The 20,366-nt window shown below is 41.1% G+C and overlaps 1 protein-coding gene across 2 annotated transcripts; it reads left to right on the forward strand.

The window, feature by feature from the left end:
• The first annotated feature begins 1,344 nt into the window (after nt 1-1,344).
• Nucleotides 1,345-19,296, forward strand: LOC115153229 (gamma-adducin-like). Of its 2 annotated transcripts, none has more exons than XM_029698443.1 (15): nt 1,345-1,584; nt 2,921-3,198; nt 4,843-4,987; nt 10,412-10,563; nt 11,383-11,463; nt 11,978-12,127; nt 12,404-12,547; nt 12,820-12,918; nt 13,846-14,019; nt 15,198-15,458; nt 17,330-17,446; nt 17,742-17,831; nt 18,102-18,225; nt 18,443-18,562; nt 18,763-18,782. In XM_029698443.1, the coding sequence occupies exons 2-14, from the start codon at nt 2,998-3,000 to the stop codon at nt 18,544-18,546; spliced, it is 1,842 nt and encodes a 613-aa protein (XP_029554303.1). In that variant the 5' UTR covers nt 1,345-1,584; nt 2,921-2,997; the 3' UTR covers nt 18,547-18,562; nt 18,763-18,782. The 2 variants fall into 2 exon arrangements, with proteins under 2 accessions (XP_029554303.1, XP_029554302.1); XM_029698442.1 differs by having other exon boundaries at nt 1,348-1,584; nt 18,443-18,532; nt 18,763-19,296.
• Nucleotides 19,297-20,366: the final 1,070 nt, after the last annotated feature.

Genomic DNA, 20,366 nt, shown 5'->3' on the forward strand with positions numbered 1-20,366 from the left:
TGCCTGAACGGTCACATGCTCCTTAAAGCGAGTGCGGGGAGTTGGCTCTGGTCTGAAACCTGGCTCCGCCAACTACTCCGTGTGCCCCCCCAATAATATTTCTGGGGCTGCCTCTCGGGCTTCCGTTGTGGTCGTGAACTTTGGAGTTGCCGTTGATCCTCCCTCGCTGCCTCCGTCTGCTCCCATGGATGGTGATCCATTCCTGCCCGGATCTCTTCCCATGTCCAGGATCCCTTTCCGTCCAAGATATCCTCCCATGTCCAGGATATCTGCTCCTCATGACCACGCTGCTTGGTCCGTTTGTGGTGGGACCTTCTGTTACGCTCGTTGATGGAAGGATTGGACCAAGGTGCAGCGTGGTAGGCATACATCTTTCTTTATTCAATGAACACCGAAAACAAAACAAATTAAATACAAAACTAAAACGTAACGTTCAGTAAGGCATACAGCACAGTACCAAAAACAAGATCCCACAAACTAAGGTGGGAAAAAAGGCTGCCTAAGTATGATCCCCAATCAGAGACAACAATAGACAGCTGCCTCTGATTGGGAACCATACCCGGCCAACAAAACATTTTCAAAAAATAGAATGCCCACCCAAATCACACCCTGACCTAACCAAATAGATAAATGAAAAGGCACTCGGGCTGTAACACATCAAAATGTAGAAAAAGTCAAGGGGTGTGAATACTTTCTGAAGGCACTGTATGTGTGCTCTCTATAGTACAGGAAATATAATTTTGTCCATTCAATACGTCATTTTCCAGTCTTTCCATTTCTGAGTTGTATCTGACTGAAAATACCCTTGAGAATTAGACTTGGTGTCAATCGTGTTTATAGAACAGCTAGATTATTCAAGAAAATGAACAGATCAAGTGCCCCATGATGTCTACAGTAGGCTGCCAAATATTTGATGCCAACCTTACTCCAGGACCATTGGAATGCCAGATTTCTCAATTATTAGTTAAAATCTAGTATGCTAGTGAATATATTCAAGATCGTCATACACTTATGTACTCACACACACACACAGCTCACACACTTCTCCAGAAAACAGTGACATTATTCCTGTGTTCCCATTGTTATAAAAGTGTTCAGGAAATCAGTTAATCAGCAATACAAATGGATGCAGTCATGATCTGTTTGACCTTAGCATATATGGATGTATTGGGGGGATAAGAGAAGTCACATGGTTTCACTTTTTCCCACACAAACACACCCACTCACAACATGCGGACTTGCTTGCGTTCAGGGGTGTAATCATCATTTGTCCAAACGAGAGCTTCTATTGGACAAATGCAAGTAGGTCTCACCCCGTTACGTTCTGTTTGTTTCCGTTTAAGAAACGTTTTGCAACATAATCGGCTTAATGAATTCGCCCCTGCAAATTTAACACACACAGCTGTTTGCATGCTCACGGCAATGACATCCGGCGCACATACGGAGTAATATTTTACACGTTTGCAGAATGCATCGAAATCATTTAACACTTTTCGTCTCGATCTTTGAATTCTGTCCAGGACTTGGGTGTTAGGGGTTTTCTGTCGTTAGATGGGCTACGGAGATACAATCCCTGCCAAAAAGGTTTGATATTTCAAATAGTTACTGTGTACAATGTTGCCTAATTCCTGTGGACTGGTTTAGTGCAAAGGGTTTAGGGTTACTTTGTAGCACAGCGTCTTGATAATACTCATGGAAATTTAAAGTTACGAGTCGATGGTCAATTCAATGATGGCATATACTGTACATACTCAACTTTTTTGTCTTGGTGCTCTCCTCAATGGAGTATCCTATTTCGTCGGTGAGTTGAGTGTCTCCTTTGATTAAAGCGTAAGATGCATCATGCAGCGCATTTTCCCTCTTCTTCAGTTGTTCCTTTCATCAGATCACATTGTTGGATCTGATTTTAAAGTGTTAACTCTTACGTAATGGTATATTTACGGGACCTGGGTGCCTTTTTTGTGCTCCTTGCTGTTCGTATTAGCAGAACTCGATATCTTTGACTCTTTGAACATATATTTGAATTCTTGTAGCCTAGCCCTACTATTTATTTTGATTAGATGTCTGTATAGAAATAAGAAAGTTGACCGATTTTCTGGCCAGTAGTTATTATATTTGTGTAATACAGGAAATGCTCTGCAGATGTTTTCTGTAATGTGCCTTTTCTGTATATTATCTTCAGATAACATGTTTAAATTATCTGGCTCTGGCTTTTCACAGCAAGAAAAGGCACATTGAATAGACCACGTTTCACACCTTAAAATGGGTAGAATATCTGTTATAATTTATTTGTCTAGCCTCCATCACATGTAGACCATTTTGTAGTTGTGTTGATAAGAACTTGGTGAGATATTGAACAGGCATAGTAGAGCAAAATAAATCCAGGTCACAGACTGTTTTAACCCTTTACTTATCCCCTGTTGACCCCCCCCAAAAAAGGGTGTAACTTTAACACAATAGGTGCTAAATGCTCTCCCAAACTAGTTGATTTTATATGAGGCGATAATGCAAAGGACCCCTGTGATATTCTATTGACATGCGTTCTGGGTGTTTGCATGACAGTAAACATTGGTGATTGTTGTTCCCTTCCCCCACCCCACAGATTAACAGTAGACACACAGGGGATTCTCTGTTTGTCTGCAGAGATAGAGGTGGTTATGGTAAACCTTTTTTTTATTAGGATCCCCATTAGCTTTTGCAAAAGCAGCAGCTATTCTTTATGGGGTCCTGTGTGTTTTTCCTTCCCTGTGTGTTTGTTTACAACTTTATGCAAGCCTATTAGTTTACCTCAGCAATAAGATAATTGATTTAGTATGAATCAAGTTTTCTGTGGAACATTTGTTTTATGTCTAACATCTGGCCATACTTGTTACCTCATCAGCACTGGTGGAAAACTAAAGTTTTGGTCTGTCCCCAACAGATTCCCAGAGCCAGCTGTCCTGGAGTGTGGCGGGTGAGGATCAGAGAGAGTGAGGCTGTTGTGAAGACTTGGACAGTATGAGTTTGGTGGAGATCAGACATGCTGTTGGGTCCATGACCCTGTCCTTATCCAGCACAGATTCCAAAGAGAGGTACTTTGACCGGGTGGATGAGAGTGACCCCGAGTACCTCCGCAGCAGGAACATGTCACCTGAAATACAGCAGGACTTCAACATGATGGAGCAAAAGAAGAGAGTCACTCAGATCCTACAGAGTCCAGTATGTCTCTTGTTCTTTATGTCTATGTTAATGTGTGTACACAGTACAGCCATTTTCATTATCTGGCTGCAGACCATCAAATGGCCTGAAAAGTTTTTCTCTTCGAGGTCCAGGCCTATGTCATTGGCTCTAGTAGAGACACTACATCATTGATGTCTTCAGTTTTTATTCTGATGGCTACATTTGAACTGATCTGCAAATAAAGAGGCTATTACTTTTACATTTTAGACATTTAGCAGATGCTCTTACCCAGAGCGACTTACAGTGCATTCATCTTGAGGTAGCTAAGTAAGACAAGTTAGGCAACACAGTCATATTAAGTAGTAAGGTGTTTGTACAGTGTAAATCTTTGTTGCAATGTAGTACAATGTGCTACTGTCAGAGGAAACAGCCAAGCTCCACTGCTGTGGTTGTAAATATGAACCAGTCCGAATAGATTTTAGCCTTATTATACTTTGCCTGCCAAATGTCCTTGTCAAGTTCACAGCTTAGCTCATGAAACATTTTTGTCAAATTGAATTCTTGAGAGACAGGAAAAAATTTAAAAAAAAAATATATATATATATATATATATACATACAGTGGATGCCCCCCAAAATTATGTTCATGCATATATTTTTCTGTCTCTCAAGAACACATACTTATATTTTTGTAGTATAAGCAGTAAATGTTGCCTATATGCACCCATGATAAATGCATATATACAATTGTGAATCGGAGGCATAGATAATCGAGCAGTAAAATGTGGTTAGAGATGCTGCTAGGAGGTGCAACAAACACATGCCCATAAAGTGCATGGAAATAAGATGAGCCCACGCATGTCTGTGATTGCATAACAGACCCCAACAAGTGGAACTTAGCTCATCACCATGGGAACCGCACTGAGATGGGGCGGAATGTTGGCGTTCCACCAAAGAGGCTTGCAGGAGAATCGTCTTTTTGGGAAGGATACCCAAGATATACAACGACACTGTGGGTATAAATTAATAGGCTGGCTTAATGAGGTGGATACTTCCGAGTTACCTCTAGTGACATTGGCACAAAGAGGGTTTTAGAAGAATCTAATGTGATTTAATTCAGGAGGGCTTCTTTAGGCCTGAGAGTACACTGGAAGTACATTGTCCTAATGTGAACGGCTGAATAGACAGGGAGCTGGAACAGGGTCAAGGTGAGAAGAATTGCAACTACACATACAGTAGACCATCCCAGGAGTTGTAAGATAACTTTATTGATCAATTGTACACAAGACTTCCACTTTAAACCCAACCCTTCTGAAAGACACACATATATAGGTTTTGGAGAGGTGCAGGGGCTGCCACACTGGGCGCCCAGGAAGCTGTTGTTGTGGGACGTTAAGGGTCCTGCTCAATGGCACCTAGGATTTGAAACCAGCAACCCTCCAGTTGCCAGCCCACTTCCCAGGAGATTTTTCCCAGCAGACCTGGGATTTGACCAAGCAACCCTCAGGTTGCTGGTTCACCTTTTTAACCACTAGGCTACCTTCCGCCCTACTTCCTTTCCTCATCTTATTCTTTGTGACCAGTGACCACTATCCTGGACTGGTAAAGATTGATAGATGTAAGCCAGTGACTATTGGGACTATTTTCACTCAGTCATTTTAACATGTCATTGTTTGGTTTCCAGGTGTTTAAGGATGAGCTGGAAGGCCTGATCCAGGATCAGATGACTAAGGGCAGTAATCCAACAGGGCTGCTGGCTCTTAGGCAGGTAGCTGATCTGATCATGGCTAGTTCTGTGGGAGGGACAGGCTCCATCACATCTCCTCTCAGTAAGTAGCAGTGTGTGCGCGTACATGTGGGTCTGCATAGACTTTCAGTGATGCATCCTGATTCTCTGCATTGTCAATGTTTTGGAACACGGAATTCACAAAAACCTGTGACATTGAGAGCCCTTATGCAGCAAAATTCTGCTCAGGTACTTGTTAACAACATTCCACATTCCAAATGTTTCTAATAAGTCGGCCACATGTCCTGGACTTTATAATGAATTACAGCTGTCTGGAGCGTCAATTATGTTTCCCTCCGTCTTTCAATGGAGGTCACCCACATAAAAAAATACTACAGTTTACTATAGAATACTACAGTACTTATTATAGAATTCTGTAGTAAAATCTAGTATACTGTAGAATATTGCACAACGGTTGGGTTTAATCCTGGCTGTTGATTGGTTAAAACTGCATTCCAGCCGGTGTCTATTCCACAATTTACCACCAGTATACTACAATCTGCAAAGACACTTAATTAATTACTGTAGTATATACACTACAGTTTTTTTACGACAGTAATTACAGTGCATTCGGAAAGTATTTAGACCCATTCTGTTTTTCCACATTTTGTTACGTTACAGACTTATTCTAAAATGTATTAAATAAAAAGGTCCTTGTCAATCTACACACAATACCCCATAATGACAAAGTGAAAACAGGTTTTTAGACATTTTTGCACATGCATTATAAATAAAAATCAGAAATACCTTATTTACATACAGTTGAAGTCGGAAGTTTACATACACCTTAGCCAAATACATTTAAACTCAGTTTTTCACAATTCCTGACACTTAATCCTAATAATAATTCCCTGTCTTAGGTCAGTTAGGATCACAACTTTATTTTAAGAATGTTAAATGTCAGAGTAATAGTTGAGTGATTTATTTCAGCTTTTATTTCTTTCATCACATTCCCAGTGGGTCAGAAGTTTACATACACTCAATTTGTATTTGGTAGCATTGCCTTTAAATTGTTTAACTTGGGTCAAACGTTTCGGGTAGCCTTCCACAAGCTTCCCACAATAAGTTGGGTGAATTTTGGCCCATTCCTCCTGACACATCCCTGTAACTGAGTCAGGTTTGTAGGCCTCCTTGCTCGCACATGCTTTTTCAGTTCTGCCCACACATTTTCTATAGGATTGAGGTCAGGGCTTTTTCATAGCCACTCCAATACCTTGACTTTGTTGTCCTTAAGCCATTTTGTCACAACTTTGGAAGTATGCTTGGGGTCATTGTCCATTTGGAAGACCCATTTGTGACCAAGCTTTAACTTCCTGACTGATGTCTTGAGATGTTGCTTCAATATATCCACATCATTTCCCTCCTCATGATGCCATATATTTTGTGAAGTGCACCAGTCCCTCCTGCAGCAAAGCACCCCCACAACATAATGCTGCCACCCCAGTGCTTCACGGTTGGGATGGTGGTCTCCGGCTTGCATGCCTCCCCCTTTTTCCCGCAAACATAACGATGTTCATTATGGCGAAACAGTTCTATTTTTGTTTCATCAGACCAGAGGCCTTGAAATACATCCACAGATAGACCTCCAAATGACTCAAATGATGTCAATTAGCCTATCGGAAGCTTCTAAAGCCATGGCATCATTTTCTGAAATTTTCCAAGCTGTTTAAAGGCACAGTCAACTTAGTGTATGTAAACTTCTGACCCACTGGAATTGTGATACAGTGAATTATAAGTGAAATAATCTGTCTGTAAACAATTGTTGGACAAGTTACTTGTGTAATGCACAAAGTAGATGTCCTAACCGACTTGCCAAAACTATAGTTTGTTAACAAGAAATTTGTGGAGTGGTTGAAAAACGAGTTTTAATGACTCCAACCTAAGTGTATGTTAACTTCCAACTTCAACTGTAAGTATTCAGACCCTTTGCTATGAGACTCGAAAAATTGAGCTCTGGTGCATCCTGTTTCCATTGATCATCCTTGAGATGTTTCTACTACTTGATTGTTGTCCACCTGTGGTGAATTAAATTGTTTGGACATGATTTGGAAAGGCACACACCTGTCTATATAATGTCCCACAGTTGACAGTGCATGTGAGAGCTAAAACCAAGTCATGAGCTCGAAGGAATTGTCCTTAGAGCGCCGAGACAGGATTGTGTCGAGGCACAGATCTGGGGAAGGGTACCAAAACATTTCTGCAGCATTGAAGGTCCCCAAGAACACGGTGGCATTGTTCTTAAATGGAAGAAGTTTGGAACCACCAAGACTCTTCCTAGAACTGGCCGCCCGGCCAAACCAGGAATTCGGGGGAGAAGGGTCTTGGTCAGGTAGGTGACCAAGAACCCGATGGTCACTCTGACAGAGCTTCAGAGTTTGTCTGTGGAGATTGGAGAATCTTCCAGAAGAACAACTATCTCTGCAGCACTCCACCAATCACGCCTTTATGGTAGAGTGGCCAGATGGAAAGCACTCCTCAGTAAAAGGCACATGACACGAAACATGCTCAATTTGGTTTAAATATTGCAAAAACAGTGTTGGAGAAGAAAGTAAAAGTGCAATATGTGCCATGTAAAAAAGCTAACGTTTAAGTTTGTTGCTCAGAACATATGAAAGCTGGTGGTTCAATATTCCCAGTTCTTCAATATTCCCAGTTAGGAAGTTTTAGGTTGTAGTTATTATAGGAATTATTACGTGGTGACTATTTCTCTCTATACCACTTGTATTTCATATACCTTTGACTACTGGGTGTTCTAATCGGCACTTCAGTATTGCCAGCCTAATCGCAGGAGTTGATAGGCTTGAAGTCAAACAGTGCTGTGCCTCAAGAATTGCTAAGAGCTGCTGGCAAACGCAGTAAAGTTTGAATGAATGCTTACGAACCTGCTGCTGCCTACCACTGCTCAGTCAGACTGCTCTATCAAATATCAAATCATAGACTTAACTATAATATAATAAACACACAGAAATACGAGCCTTTTCGTCATTACTATGGTCAAATCCGGAAACTATCATTTCGAAAACAAAACGTTTATTCTTTCAGTGAAATACGGAAACGTTCCGTATTTTATCGGACGGGTGGCAACCCGAAGTCTAAATATTGCTGTTACATTGCACAACCTTCAATGTTATGTCATAATTATGTAAAATTCTGGCAAATTAGTTTGCAACGGGCCTGCCGGCCCAAACTGTTGCATATACTCTGACTCTGCTTGCACTGAACACAAGAGAAGTGACACACATTTCCCAAGTTTATATTGCCTGCTTACATGTATTTATTTTAACAAAATATGCAGGTTTAAAAATATATACTTCTGTGTATTAATTTAAGAAAGGCATTGATGTTTATGGTTAGGTAAATCTGTGCAAATATTGTGCTTTTTTTAGGCAATGCGCTGTTGTTAAATCAACACCCGTTTGGCGAAGTTGAAGTAGGCTGTGCTTCGATGATAAATTAACAGCCACTGCATTGATTATATGCAACGCAGGACAAGCTAGTTAACCTAGTAATATCATCAACCATGTGTAGTTAACTAGTGATTATGTGAAGATTGATTGTTTTTTATAAGATAAGTTTAATGCTAGCTAGCAACTTACCTTGGCTCCTTGCTGCACTCGCGTAACAGGTGGTCATCCTGCCACGCAGTTTCCTCGTGGATTGCAATGTAATCGGCCATTATCGGCGTCCAAAAAGGCTGATTACTGATTGTAATGAAAACTTGAAATCGGCCCTAATTCCATGCCGATTTAATCGGCCGACCTCTAGTCAGGATCGAGGGAAAGATGAACGTAGCAAAGTACAGAGAGATCCTTGATGAAAACCTGCTCCAGAGCGCTCAGGACCTCAGACTGGGGAGAAGGTTCACCTTCCAATAGGACAACGACCCTAAGCACACAGCCAAGACAACGCTGAAGTGGCTTCGGGACAAGTCTCTGAATGTCCGAGTGACCCAGCCAGAGCCCGGACTTGAACCCGACCGAACATCTCTGGAGAGACCTGAAAATAGCTGTGCAGCGACGCTCCCCATCCAACCTGACAGAATTTGAGAGGATCTGCAGAGAAGAATGGGAGAAACTCCCCAAATACAGGTGTGCCAAGCTTGTAGCGTCATACCCAAGAAGACTCAAGGCTGTAATAGCTGCCAAAGGTGCTTCAACATTGTATTGAGTAAAGGGTCTGAATACTTATGTAAATGTAATATTTCATTTTTTGTTTGATAAATTTACATACATTTTTTTTTTAATGTTTTTGATTTGACATTATGGGGTATTGTGTGTAGATTGATGAGGAAAATACCCAATTTAATCCATTTTAGAATAAGGCTGTAATGTAACAAAATGTGGAAAAAGTCAAGGGGTCTGAATATTTTCAGAATATACTGTATACTATTCTTAAAGCTGCAATATGCAACTTTTTGAGCAACTTGACCAAATTCACATAGAAATTGTCATAGATATGTCACTCATTAAAAGCAAGTCTAAGAAGTGGTAGATCTGTTCTATGTGCGCTATATCTATGCTTCCCGGTCTTAAGTTTCGCTTTTGCCTTATTTACTTTCAGTTTTTAACACCGGCTTCAAACATGTGAAAATACAATATTTTTGGTTATGGAAAATATATTTCACAGCGGTTTAGATGGTACAATGATTCTCTACACTATACTTGCTTGTTTTGTCACATAAACTGAAATTAGGCAAACTATTAGAATTTTAGCAACCAGAGCCATTTCTGCATAGTGCATCTAACTGTAAATACTACAGTATTGCCTATAGTGTTTTTGCTGACTTTAGTCCGTAAAAACACTACAGTGAATACTATAGTATTTATACCATAGTATAGTATTTTAAAAACACTAGGAATGTTTACTGAAACTGTTAGGAAATGTAAACATAACGGTTGTCTCCTATGGCTTTGAGGTGATGGAGGCAGCACTGTCTCTTTATAAACCAACAGTCACTGTTAAAGTGGTTGTAAAAGATTAGGGTTCAGTTTTGTTGAATGCCCTTTATAAAGTATAAAGTCAAAACATATATACTACTTAGAACTCATGAGAAGTTCTGAGAACAGCCACTATTATGATCCAAAAGTTAAGCAAGGGATGCTGAGATGTAGTGATTTAATGAGAAAGTCATTTTTTATGGCAATCGTTTGAGCTAAATGTTGTTAGAGGAACTTCAGAAGAGAGAGGCAGAACATTTTAAGAGCTGTTCATGTTGAACGAGTAGGCATAGAGAAAGTTAATTCCATTGACTATGTTATAATGCAACACGAACATAAAGAAAGCTCTTGTTTCATGAACATTCATAAATGTTATATCTCTGAAGTATTATGAATGGTTTAGCTTGTTCAGTTTTAACAAAGATGTCCGTTTAGAAATGTGTGGTGCTTGTCACGAAGGCTGTAGGGTGTTAGTGACTCTGCTCTCAGTCACATCAGTTCACCATGAATGCAATGCGTTTTCTCTCCAGGCCCAGGGATGGTCGCCCCAGTCAATGACCTCTATGGGGTAGAGTCTCCATCCTTTACCAAAGGGGAGAAACAGTGTCGCTGTAAGCTAGCCAGTGTCTACAGACTGGTGGACCTTTTCAGCTGGGCCCATTTCACCAGCTCATACATTACTGTGAGTAGAACCCACATAAAAAAAACGTATTATACCAACTTAATGTAGCATTAGGGAAAAGGGGATGCCTAGTCAGTTGTACAACTGAATGCATTCAACTGAAATGTGTCTTCCGCATTTAACCCAACCCCTCTGAATCAGAGAGGGGAGGGGGGGGGGGGGGGCTACAGTATACTACAGTGAATACTATAGTATTTATACCATAGTATAGTATTTTAAAAACACTAGGAATGTTTACTGAAACTGTTAGGAAATGTAAACATAACGGTTGTCTCCTATGGCTTTGAGGTGATGGAGGCAGCACTGTCTCTTTATAAACCAACAGTCACTGTTAAAGTGGTTGTAAAAGATTAGGGTTCAGTTTTGTCGAATGCCCTTTATAAAGTATAAAGTCTCTGAATCAGAGAGGTGCGGGGTGGCTGCCATAATCGACATCCACGTCTTCGGCGCCTGGGGAACAGTGGGTTAACTGCCTTGCTCAGGGGCAGAACGACAGATTTTTACCTTGTCAGCTTGGGGATTCGATCCAGCAACCTCTCGATTACTGGCCCAACGCCCTAACCACTAGGCTCATAAGCACAGTATGAATTTTGATAACTGTAGGCATGTCAAAATGACACATGGAGTTCTCAGTCACCCAGTACACACTCTATTTTTTGCAATTGGCAAGCATTGTTAAAGTATAAATTGTCTAGACATTTTTATCTTGATAATTGTCTATATCCAGTAGCAAATGATATAGGTGGTACAATGTTGCTCTTGGCAATGCATGCCTTTTGACATTTGCTTGTTATATACGTTTTCCTTTTCCTTGTACAGGTCCGGGTTAGCAAAGAACAAGACCATGTTCTTATCATCCCACAAGGGCTCTCTTTCACTGAAGTGACGGCTGGCAATCTGGTAGGTATAATGGTCAATGCGTTTTCATATTCCAGATACACATGGCTTAGAACTACCCTAGAAAATAACATTTTGCGCTTATCTCAACTGGGTGAACAACACAATCATTAACAATACAAAACAACCCTTATTCAGATGTGTGAATTGTGCAGAATATGTGTTCAGACTATTGACAGGGCCTCATAATCAATAGCCAGCCACTCAAACAGCCTCGTGCTGTGCTGAGAGACATGCCTCACTACTTCAGCAAGGGGTCAAGGAGAATTGACATTTGTGTTGAATGGATGTTTTCTAGCTTGTTGTCAGCATGTAGATGCCTTAATACAGTATTGATGGAAGTCCCAATAGAAGGATAACTAGATTCCTCTTGCAATATAATCATAATAACTGAATACAGTGAGTAACAGCACAATGAGTTGGAATAATACCCAATACATTAGTGTGACTTTGTATCCGACTCAGTATCTTGCTGCCATAGTAGACCTAGAGATATTGTGTCCTGGTCTGTTTCCAGGTGAAAGTGAACATGATTGGTGATGTTGTCGACCAGGGATCCACCTACCTGGAGGTGGACCACTCTGGCTTAAGCCCTCACGCTGCTGTCTATTCCATGCGCCCTGATGTCAAGTGTATCATACACATCCACACCTCTGCCACTGCTGCTGTGAGTACACTTTAAACTAAAGCTCAATGAGTGGCCATGTCCCTTCATGACTGAATTAAGAGCAACCTCTGGAAGTGTATTTACCATCTTTACCATCAGTTTTGTTTCATTGTATGTACAGTAAGTGCACCTAATGTAATTGTGCTGTTGCCTTCTAAAGTTTATAGTTACTAGTTTATAGTTGTTATATGTCTGATGTTTTACTAGCCGGAAATCACTTTTGTTAGTTGTTGTTGACACAGCATAGCCACGGTTGCTTTTATCTTGAACTCACAGGTGTCCTCGATGAAATGTGGCATCCTGCCCATTTCCCAAGAGGCTCTGGTTCTGGGCGATGTTGCCTACTTCGGTTACCAAGGCTGTCTGGATGATCAAGAAGAGAAGGTGGAGTTCCAGAAAGCCCTAGGGCCCACTGCCAAGGTAACGCAGAATGATGGGTTTCCTTAACAACAACAGGCTCACTGTAGTGTGTGCCAAACATAGAAACAGAACACAGTGCATTTAATCAAACTGCTCTGTTACTGTAGTAATTGCACTTTCTACACAGGTATAAGAGCATTTAAAATGCATTTTCACATTACAGGAAGTTGTATCCACTTGCTAAACTGCTTTACCTTTCATGTCTTTGTATTTACTTATGCATTCATATGACCTTTTTAGATGTTGTTATCCCACGCTTAATCATTTTGCAGGTGCTTGTTCTGAGGAACCATGGCCTGGTTGCTCTGGGGGAAACTATTGAGGAGGCTTTCCACTACATTTACCACTCACAGCAAGCTTGTGAAATCCAGGTAACACTTGAATTCATCAGCCACCCTTTTCTACCACATTATTGTATAGGTCATGGAATAGTTCACTGCTATTTCTTTTTTCTTACCTTGGAAATAGGATGTTGGCGTGCTGCAATCCAAGATGTATGTGTGTTTACTTTGCCTTAGTAAACGTGTGTGGTCTAAACCTACCAGCATGTGAATAAAAATGGTCCCAGGTTTTTGGAAACAAATCAAACTTGGTGTTGGTCATTTTTCAATTGCATGATATTGTGTTACATTCCCTGCGTGAGATAGAAACAAGTAAGAAGTCAAACATCTGTTAAAACAAAGCTACATCAAATACTCTATGTGTGATTAAAACCACTGTTCTCTAACAGCACCAGGTGGAGTTTAGTGTTCTAGGACTTGGTTGAGTCCCCATGTAGCTCATAGCTCTATGTGGAGCAGACAGATAATGTGTTCTCTTATCATCATATGAGTGGCGCAGCGGTCTAAGGCACTGCATCTCAGAGCTAGAGGCGTCGCTACAGACCCTGGTTCGATCCTGGATTGTATCACAACCGGCCGTGATCGGGAGTCCCATAGGGCGGCACGCATTTGGCCCAGCGTCGTCCGAGTTAGGGGAGGGTTTGGCCGGGGTAGGCCGCCATTGTAAATAAGAATTTGTTCTTAACTGACTTGCCTAGTTAAATAAATAAAAAAGAATGTGTCTGGGATAGTGTTGGTTTTTCCATTGAGCAGGTCATTCCATGTGTGGTCAGTCTGGGATTCCTGTTTTCTTTACTACGCTCTCTAGTGATGCCTCGTGACACATTTTACCTCATATTTTCACTATAATAGCTAGTTTTAGACTTGACTCATTATTCGGCTAACCTGGTGAATTCAAATGGTCAGGACAAATTCCTGACCTTGACTATGATATGTGTTTTTGATGTGGTCATTCAGGTCAGTGCTCTGCGGTGCTCTGCAGGAGTAGAGAACCTGGTGCTCCTGGACAGGGAGAGGCTCAAGCCCATGACCCACGGAGTGGCTGCTGCTGGGGTCACCGTGGACAGCGAAGTCAAGTGGAAAGTGGGTGAGGCAGAGTTTGAGTCGCTCATGAGGATGCTGGACAACCTGGTAAGTGACCTGACCATTATATCTGACCTTTCCCACAATGCTTTGCGTTTCCTCTCCCATGCACATCCTGAGGATGTGTGTGAATATATTGACATCATAATCCCAACTGGAAAGTAGTATTTTTAACTCATGAATCAAACATGGGAGATCATGAAGGCCAGCTGTAGCTCTTTGAACTAATGCACAATTATTGTCCCAATGTGCCTTATTAAAGACCGTTGCGTGTTTATCAAAGATGAGCATCTAATCTTAGCCTGTAGCTATCAGGCTGTTTGTTAGCGATGGGTCTGTGTTTAGCATCCACTGTAGATAACTGTGTGATGTTCAAAGGGCTTCCTCTTTAAACAATACTATCTCAACAACACTGCTAATGACTAGGGCCAGACACATTCTGTGGGCATAGCAGACAATGAGCAAGCCTGATCTCTCTATTGAATCTATTAATGACATGCCACTTGCTGGGGACTGGGGCTGGTGTAGGCTACAGCTGTGTTAGCTTGTACAGCTCTGTGTGATCATAGCCCGCCTCCCCCATCATGGATTCCAAATGCCAGGCCATGCTGTGTGGAGTTAAGAGCACAGACCACACAATCCTTCAGAGTCAATTGACTGGAAAACTCAACACACTCCCTGGGTTCCGCTCAACATGGTTGAGTTTGGGGTTTGCGGCCCCCCCTTTTTCTCTGATGTGTCCCAAACAACAATTTCCCTGCCAATTGCACTATGTTGCCAGGCATGATCTATTCCCTATGAAACCAGACACTTCTGAAAGTGTTATATATATGTACTGTACAAAGTGTTCAAACAATGGAGGCTAAACATTGGGTGGTCTAGGATCCCCTTAAACCACAGGCTTTAGTCACTGATATGAAGTGTATGTTCACATTGTTAAAGATGAAAATAATCTTACAAATTTGTGATGGGAAACTGCAGGACCAATGTTTGAAAACGTGTCCTTGGTAGATTGTTTTTATATGCTGTCGAGGGCCATTCACTTAACAGAGAACACCTTGTGTTGGTTCTGAGCATAAGTAAGTTGCACAAACCTTTTCCTTGAAAATCTAATAAACATTCTCAACACTAATAGAGACTTTACAGTTGATGGATAACAGGTGGCCGAGTTTTCGTGGAATCCATTTTGACAGGAGGACTGAAACATTGTCTCTCTGTGTTGCTAGGGTTACCGTACAGGCTTTACGTACCACCACCCCATAGTGAGGGAAAAGATTCGGACCAAAAATGATGTGGAGATTCCTGCCACGGTCTACACTGTCCCTTTGCAGGACAGTGATCTGGGTCAGAGAAACCCCTTTAACTTCCTGGTGCAGAAACAGCAGAGGGAGAGGGCGCGCTGGCTCAACTCTCCCAACAGCTACCTGAAGGTCAATGTGCCTGAACGCTCACTCAGCGGAGAGTGTAGCCCCAGAACCAAGACCATGGTGAGCTGCTATAAACCAGTCTTCTTCAATCTACCTTGTGTACCGGTAGACTACATTGTGTACATGCAGTATTGCACCTCTATTGCTTCCACCTCACAATATGTCTTCCTATAGCAGAGATGAAATATCAAATGTTGTAGGTTAGCCTGCCCTCTTGTGGAATCTTGTATAACTACATGTACGAAACATATTTCCCTACATAAAATCTTCTAAAGGTGTCCGCATGCTTCCCACCCGGAACAGTTTGTGCATATATTATGAAGACGTTTTGTGATTGGTCAACAATTGGTCAAGCTGCTGCTACTCTTGTTTATTATCTATGCATAGTCACTTTACCCCTACCTACATGTACATATTACCTCGACTACCCCGTACCCCTGCACATTGACTCGGTACCGGTACCCTTTGTATATATCCTCGTTATTGTTATTTTTGTGTTACCATTTTTCCTTTCGTTTATTTAGCAAATTTGTCTTACTTTTTAAAAACTCTGCATTGTTGGTTAAGGACTCGTAAGCATTTCACGGTAAGGTCTATACCTGTTGTATTCGACGTATGTGACAAATTTGATTTGAACAGTATTATTCAATGAAGTGTTTGCTGCCATTCAACGAGAGATTAATCGTTTTCATACACATTTTTTTACTTGAGAAATACTGCACCAAACATCTAAGTTAGATTTTGCGACTAAGACCTGCAAAAACGTCAAAATTAATGACATTTCTTGAGTTATCTTGGAAAAATTCTGATTATTTTGAGGAAGTGTATAGTGCCTTCAGAAAGTATTCACATCCCTTTTTTCTCAATTTTGTTGTTACAGGCTGAATTTAAAATGGATTTCATTAAGATTGTTGGTCACTGACCTACACACAATACCACATAAATGTCAAAGTGGAATTATGTTTCGAGAAACGTTTACAAATTCATAAAAAATGTAAAGCTGAAATGTCTTGAGTCAATAAGTATTCAAATAAGTTCAGGAGTAAAAACAAGTTGAATAATAAATTGCATGGACTCACTCTGTGTGAAATAACAGTGTTTAACATGATTTTTGAATGACTACCTCGTCTCTGTACCCCACACATACAATTATATGTAAGGTCCCTCAGTCGAGCAATGAATTTCAAACACAGATACAACCACAAAGACCAGGGAAGTTTTCCAATGCCTTGCAAAAAAGAGAACGTATTGGTAGATGGGTAAAAAAAACATGCATTGAATATCCATTTGAGCATGAAGTTATTAATTACAGTTTGGATGGTGTATCAATACACCCAGTCACTACAAAGATACAGGCATCCTTCCTAACTCAGTGGCCGGAAAGGAAGGAAATGGCTCAGGGATTTCACCATGAGGCCAATGGTGACAGTTAAATAATTTAATGGCTGTGATAAGAGAACTGAGGATGGATCAACAACATTGTAGTTACTCCACAATACTAACCTAATTGACAGAGAGAAAAGAAGAAGCCTGTACAGAATAAAAATATTCCAAACATGCATTCTGTTTGCAACAAGGCACTCAAGTAATATGGCAAAAAATGTGGCAAAGGAATTATCTTTTTGTCTTGAATACAAAGTGTTGTTTGGGGCAAATCCAATAGAACACATTACTGAGTATCACTCTCCATATTTTCAAGCATAGTGGTGGCTGCATCATGTTATGGGTATGCTTGTAATTGTTAAGGACTGGAGAGTTTTTCAGGATAAATTATAAACGGAATGGAGCTAAGCACAGGCAATGTCCTAGAGGAAAAGCTGGTTCAGTCTGCTTTCCACCAGACACTAGGAAATAAATTCACCTTTCAGCAAAAAGGATGTAATGAGCTCCAGACTGAAATATCTTTATTAAACCAGTATCTTTCCTTTTAGTGGATGAAATCTGAAGAAACCAGCAATGGCACTGGCACCTCCATAAAGATTGAGGACCCCAACCAGTTTGTTCCCCTTAATACAAACCCCACTGATGTTCTGGAGAAGAGGAACTGGGTGAGCTAAGACATCATGTTCTCTAATCATGTTCCTTATTGACATGTTCAGACATATTGGGCTGGGATACATATTGAGTTCAACAGCTTGACCATTTGCTACACGATTGTAAAGGAGGTACTATTGAACTCTCCTCCCAAGCAAATGAGTGTTGATTGCAGTGACCTATAGGATGCAACCTGTCTCCCTATGGCATGACAACTGGGTGGTCCAATCAGTCATAAAGCATTTGTATACATTTTTATGGATGCTTAACAGAACTTAAAATAATTTGTAATGGAAATCTGTATTTTAGATAAGGCAACAGAACACTGTTGATCACATGACTCCAGGACCAAAGTCCCATCTTCTAGCTAGCATCGTTGTGGACACCATACCAGGACCAGTAAGTACTTGGGTCAGCTTCACACCACACAACACTCTAACATGATATGGTGGTGAGTTCCATGACTCGTGATCAGAAGACTGTAATGTGGGTCTTCGTTGGTCCATCCTTCTATTGTGTTCAGTGACATAGTTGGGTTGGAGCTCACTGGTATGGACTTTCCCATTGGTTTAAGGTTTGACTGGGCATTTGTGGAGCTCATTAGTCACTAAGCAGTATGTATAGCAGTTAAGTTTAACCCCATTGTCCTGTATCTCTCTCTCCCCTCAGGCCTTTATCATTGAGGATGAGGAGCAGATGCGCTCTCTTCCTCCCAACCCCTTCAGTGAGCTGACAGAGAAGGTGCTAAAAGAGTATAAGAGCGTTGTGGAGCGAAGGCAGCTGGGCCAGGATGGTACGATTCTCCCCTATCCCATACAAATATCAACACTATCATCATGATGTAGAACACTCACTTCATCAACATTTCATTTAATTCTCACCTCTTATCTACAGTATTGTTACTGTATTTGTGTTGCTGAATCTGTGATGACTAGGGACCAATGTTTTATCTGGCCAGGTCACATGGTCAGGAAAACTCCAGGCCCTATTGATAACCCTTGAACTTGCAGATGCTGATGTCACAGATGCAGATGAGATGACAACATTTGACGAGTCTACCATCTCACTGTCCCTGTCTCCACTCGTGTCTCCTGCCAAAGGTAGTATTTCATAAGAAAGGAGCAAGACCGGTATGTCCAAAAAGTTTCCATGAGAAGATGAATTCCTAAATCAGGGCATTCCTTCTCTTAAACATTATTCGTTCAAATTCTTTTGAGTTTTGGAAAGGGTGCACTATAGACAAAATGGTAATCTTCATTCTTCCTGCAGTTATACACTTTTTTACAAGCCCCCATCTTTCCTCACTGACATGGTTTCTTCCAATTAACAGAGATCATACCCAATGGGAAAGATTATATGGAAGAACTGGAAGAGAAACTAAACATCAAAGTATCCAAGCTCAGCATAAGCACCACAGAAACGGTTGAAATATCCATAACAACCTCAGAGAAATCAGGGGGAGACAAGACCCCTGACAGCCAAACCAAGTCCCCCAAGAAGAAAAATAAGTTTCGCACTCCCTCCTTCCTTAAAATGAATTAAAAAAGGAGAAGGCTGAGGCCTAGAAGGAGAGACACTGAAGAATGACAGGTCAGCTTATTTGGTATGAGATGAGCTCATGGGATGAGATGTGTTCCTTAGAGAGGAAATGTATGAGTCACTAAGATCTTAATAGATCTCCAGCTTTTGGGAAGGAGCAACTGTAACAATAAGCCTGTTATTACAATCTCCTTATAACTCAATCACTTCCTCTGAGGGCTCCACACATGGATAGGGCTCCAGGCATGATGGGTTGAACGTGTAGTATATCAGCTGCATTGTTCTTAGTATCTACTATATTCTGTAGCTATTCTGTAATCAAAAACAATTATATTATACTGTTCATCATTGAACAGTAGGCCATAGATGAAGGTGAGACATATACATGTAATCTACTTTGTGCATGACATAAGTAATTTTTCCAACAATTGTTTACAGACAGATTATTTCACTTTTAAACTGGATCACAATTCCAGTGGGTCAGATGTTTACATACACTAAGTTGACTGTGCCTTTAAGCAGCTTGGAAAATTCCAGAAAAGGATGTCATGGCTTTAGAAGCTTCTGATAGGCTAATTGACATCGTTTTAGTCAATTGGAGGTGTACCAGTGGATGTATTTCAAGGCCTACCTTCAAACTTAAATGCTTCTTTGCTTGACATCATGGGAAAATCAAAAGAAATCAGCCAAGACCTCAGAAAAAAATTGTAGACCTCCACAAGTCTTGTTCGTCCTTGGGAGCAATTTCCAAACGCCTGAAGGTACCACGTTCATCTGTACAAACAATAGTACGCAAGTATAAACACCATGGGACCACGCAGCCATCATACCGCTCAGGAAGGAGACACGTTCTGTCTCATAGAGATGAACGTACTTTGGTGCGAAAAGTGCAAATCAATCCCAGAACTACATGTTGGAGGAAACGGGTACAAAGATGTTGGAGGAAACGGGTACAAAAGTATCTATATCCACAGTAAAACGAGTCCTATATCGACATAACCTGAAAGGCCGCTCAGCAAGGAAAAGCCACTGCTCCAAAACCGCCATTAAAAAAGCCAGACTACGGTTTGCAACTGCACATGGGGACAAAGATCGTACTTTTTGGAGAAATGTCCTCTGGTCTGATAAACAAAAATAGAACTGTTTGTCCATAATGACCATCGTTATGTTTGGAGGAAAAAGGGGGAGGCTTGCAAGCCGAAGAACACCATCCCAACCGTGAAGCACAGGGTTGGCAGCCTCATGTTGTGGGGGTGCTTTGCTGCAGGAGGGACTGGTGCACTTCACAAAATAGATGGCATCATGAGGGAAAAAAATTATGTGGATATATTGAAGCAACATCTTAAGACATAAGTCAGGAATTTAAAGTGTGGTTGCAAATGGGTCTTCCAAATG

Source organism: Salmo trutta, chromosome 18, assembly GCF_901001165.1.
Source record: "Salmo trutta chromosome 18, fSalTru1.1, whole genome shotgun sequence".
Taxonomy (NCBI): Eukaryota; Metazoa; Chordata; class Actinopteri; order Salmoniformes; family Salmonidae; genus Salmo; species Salmo trutta.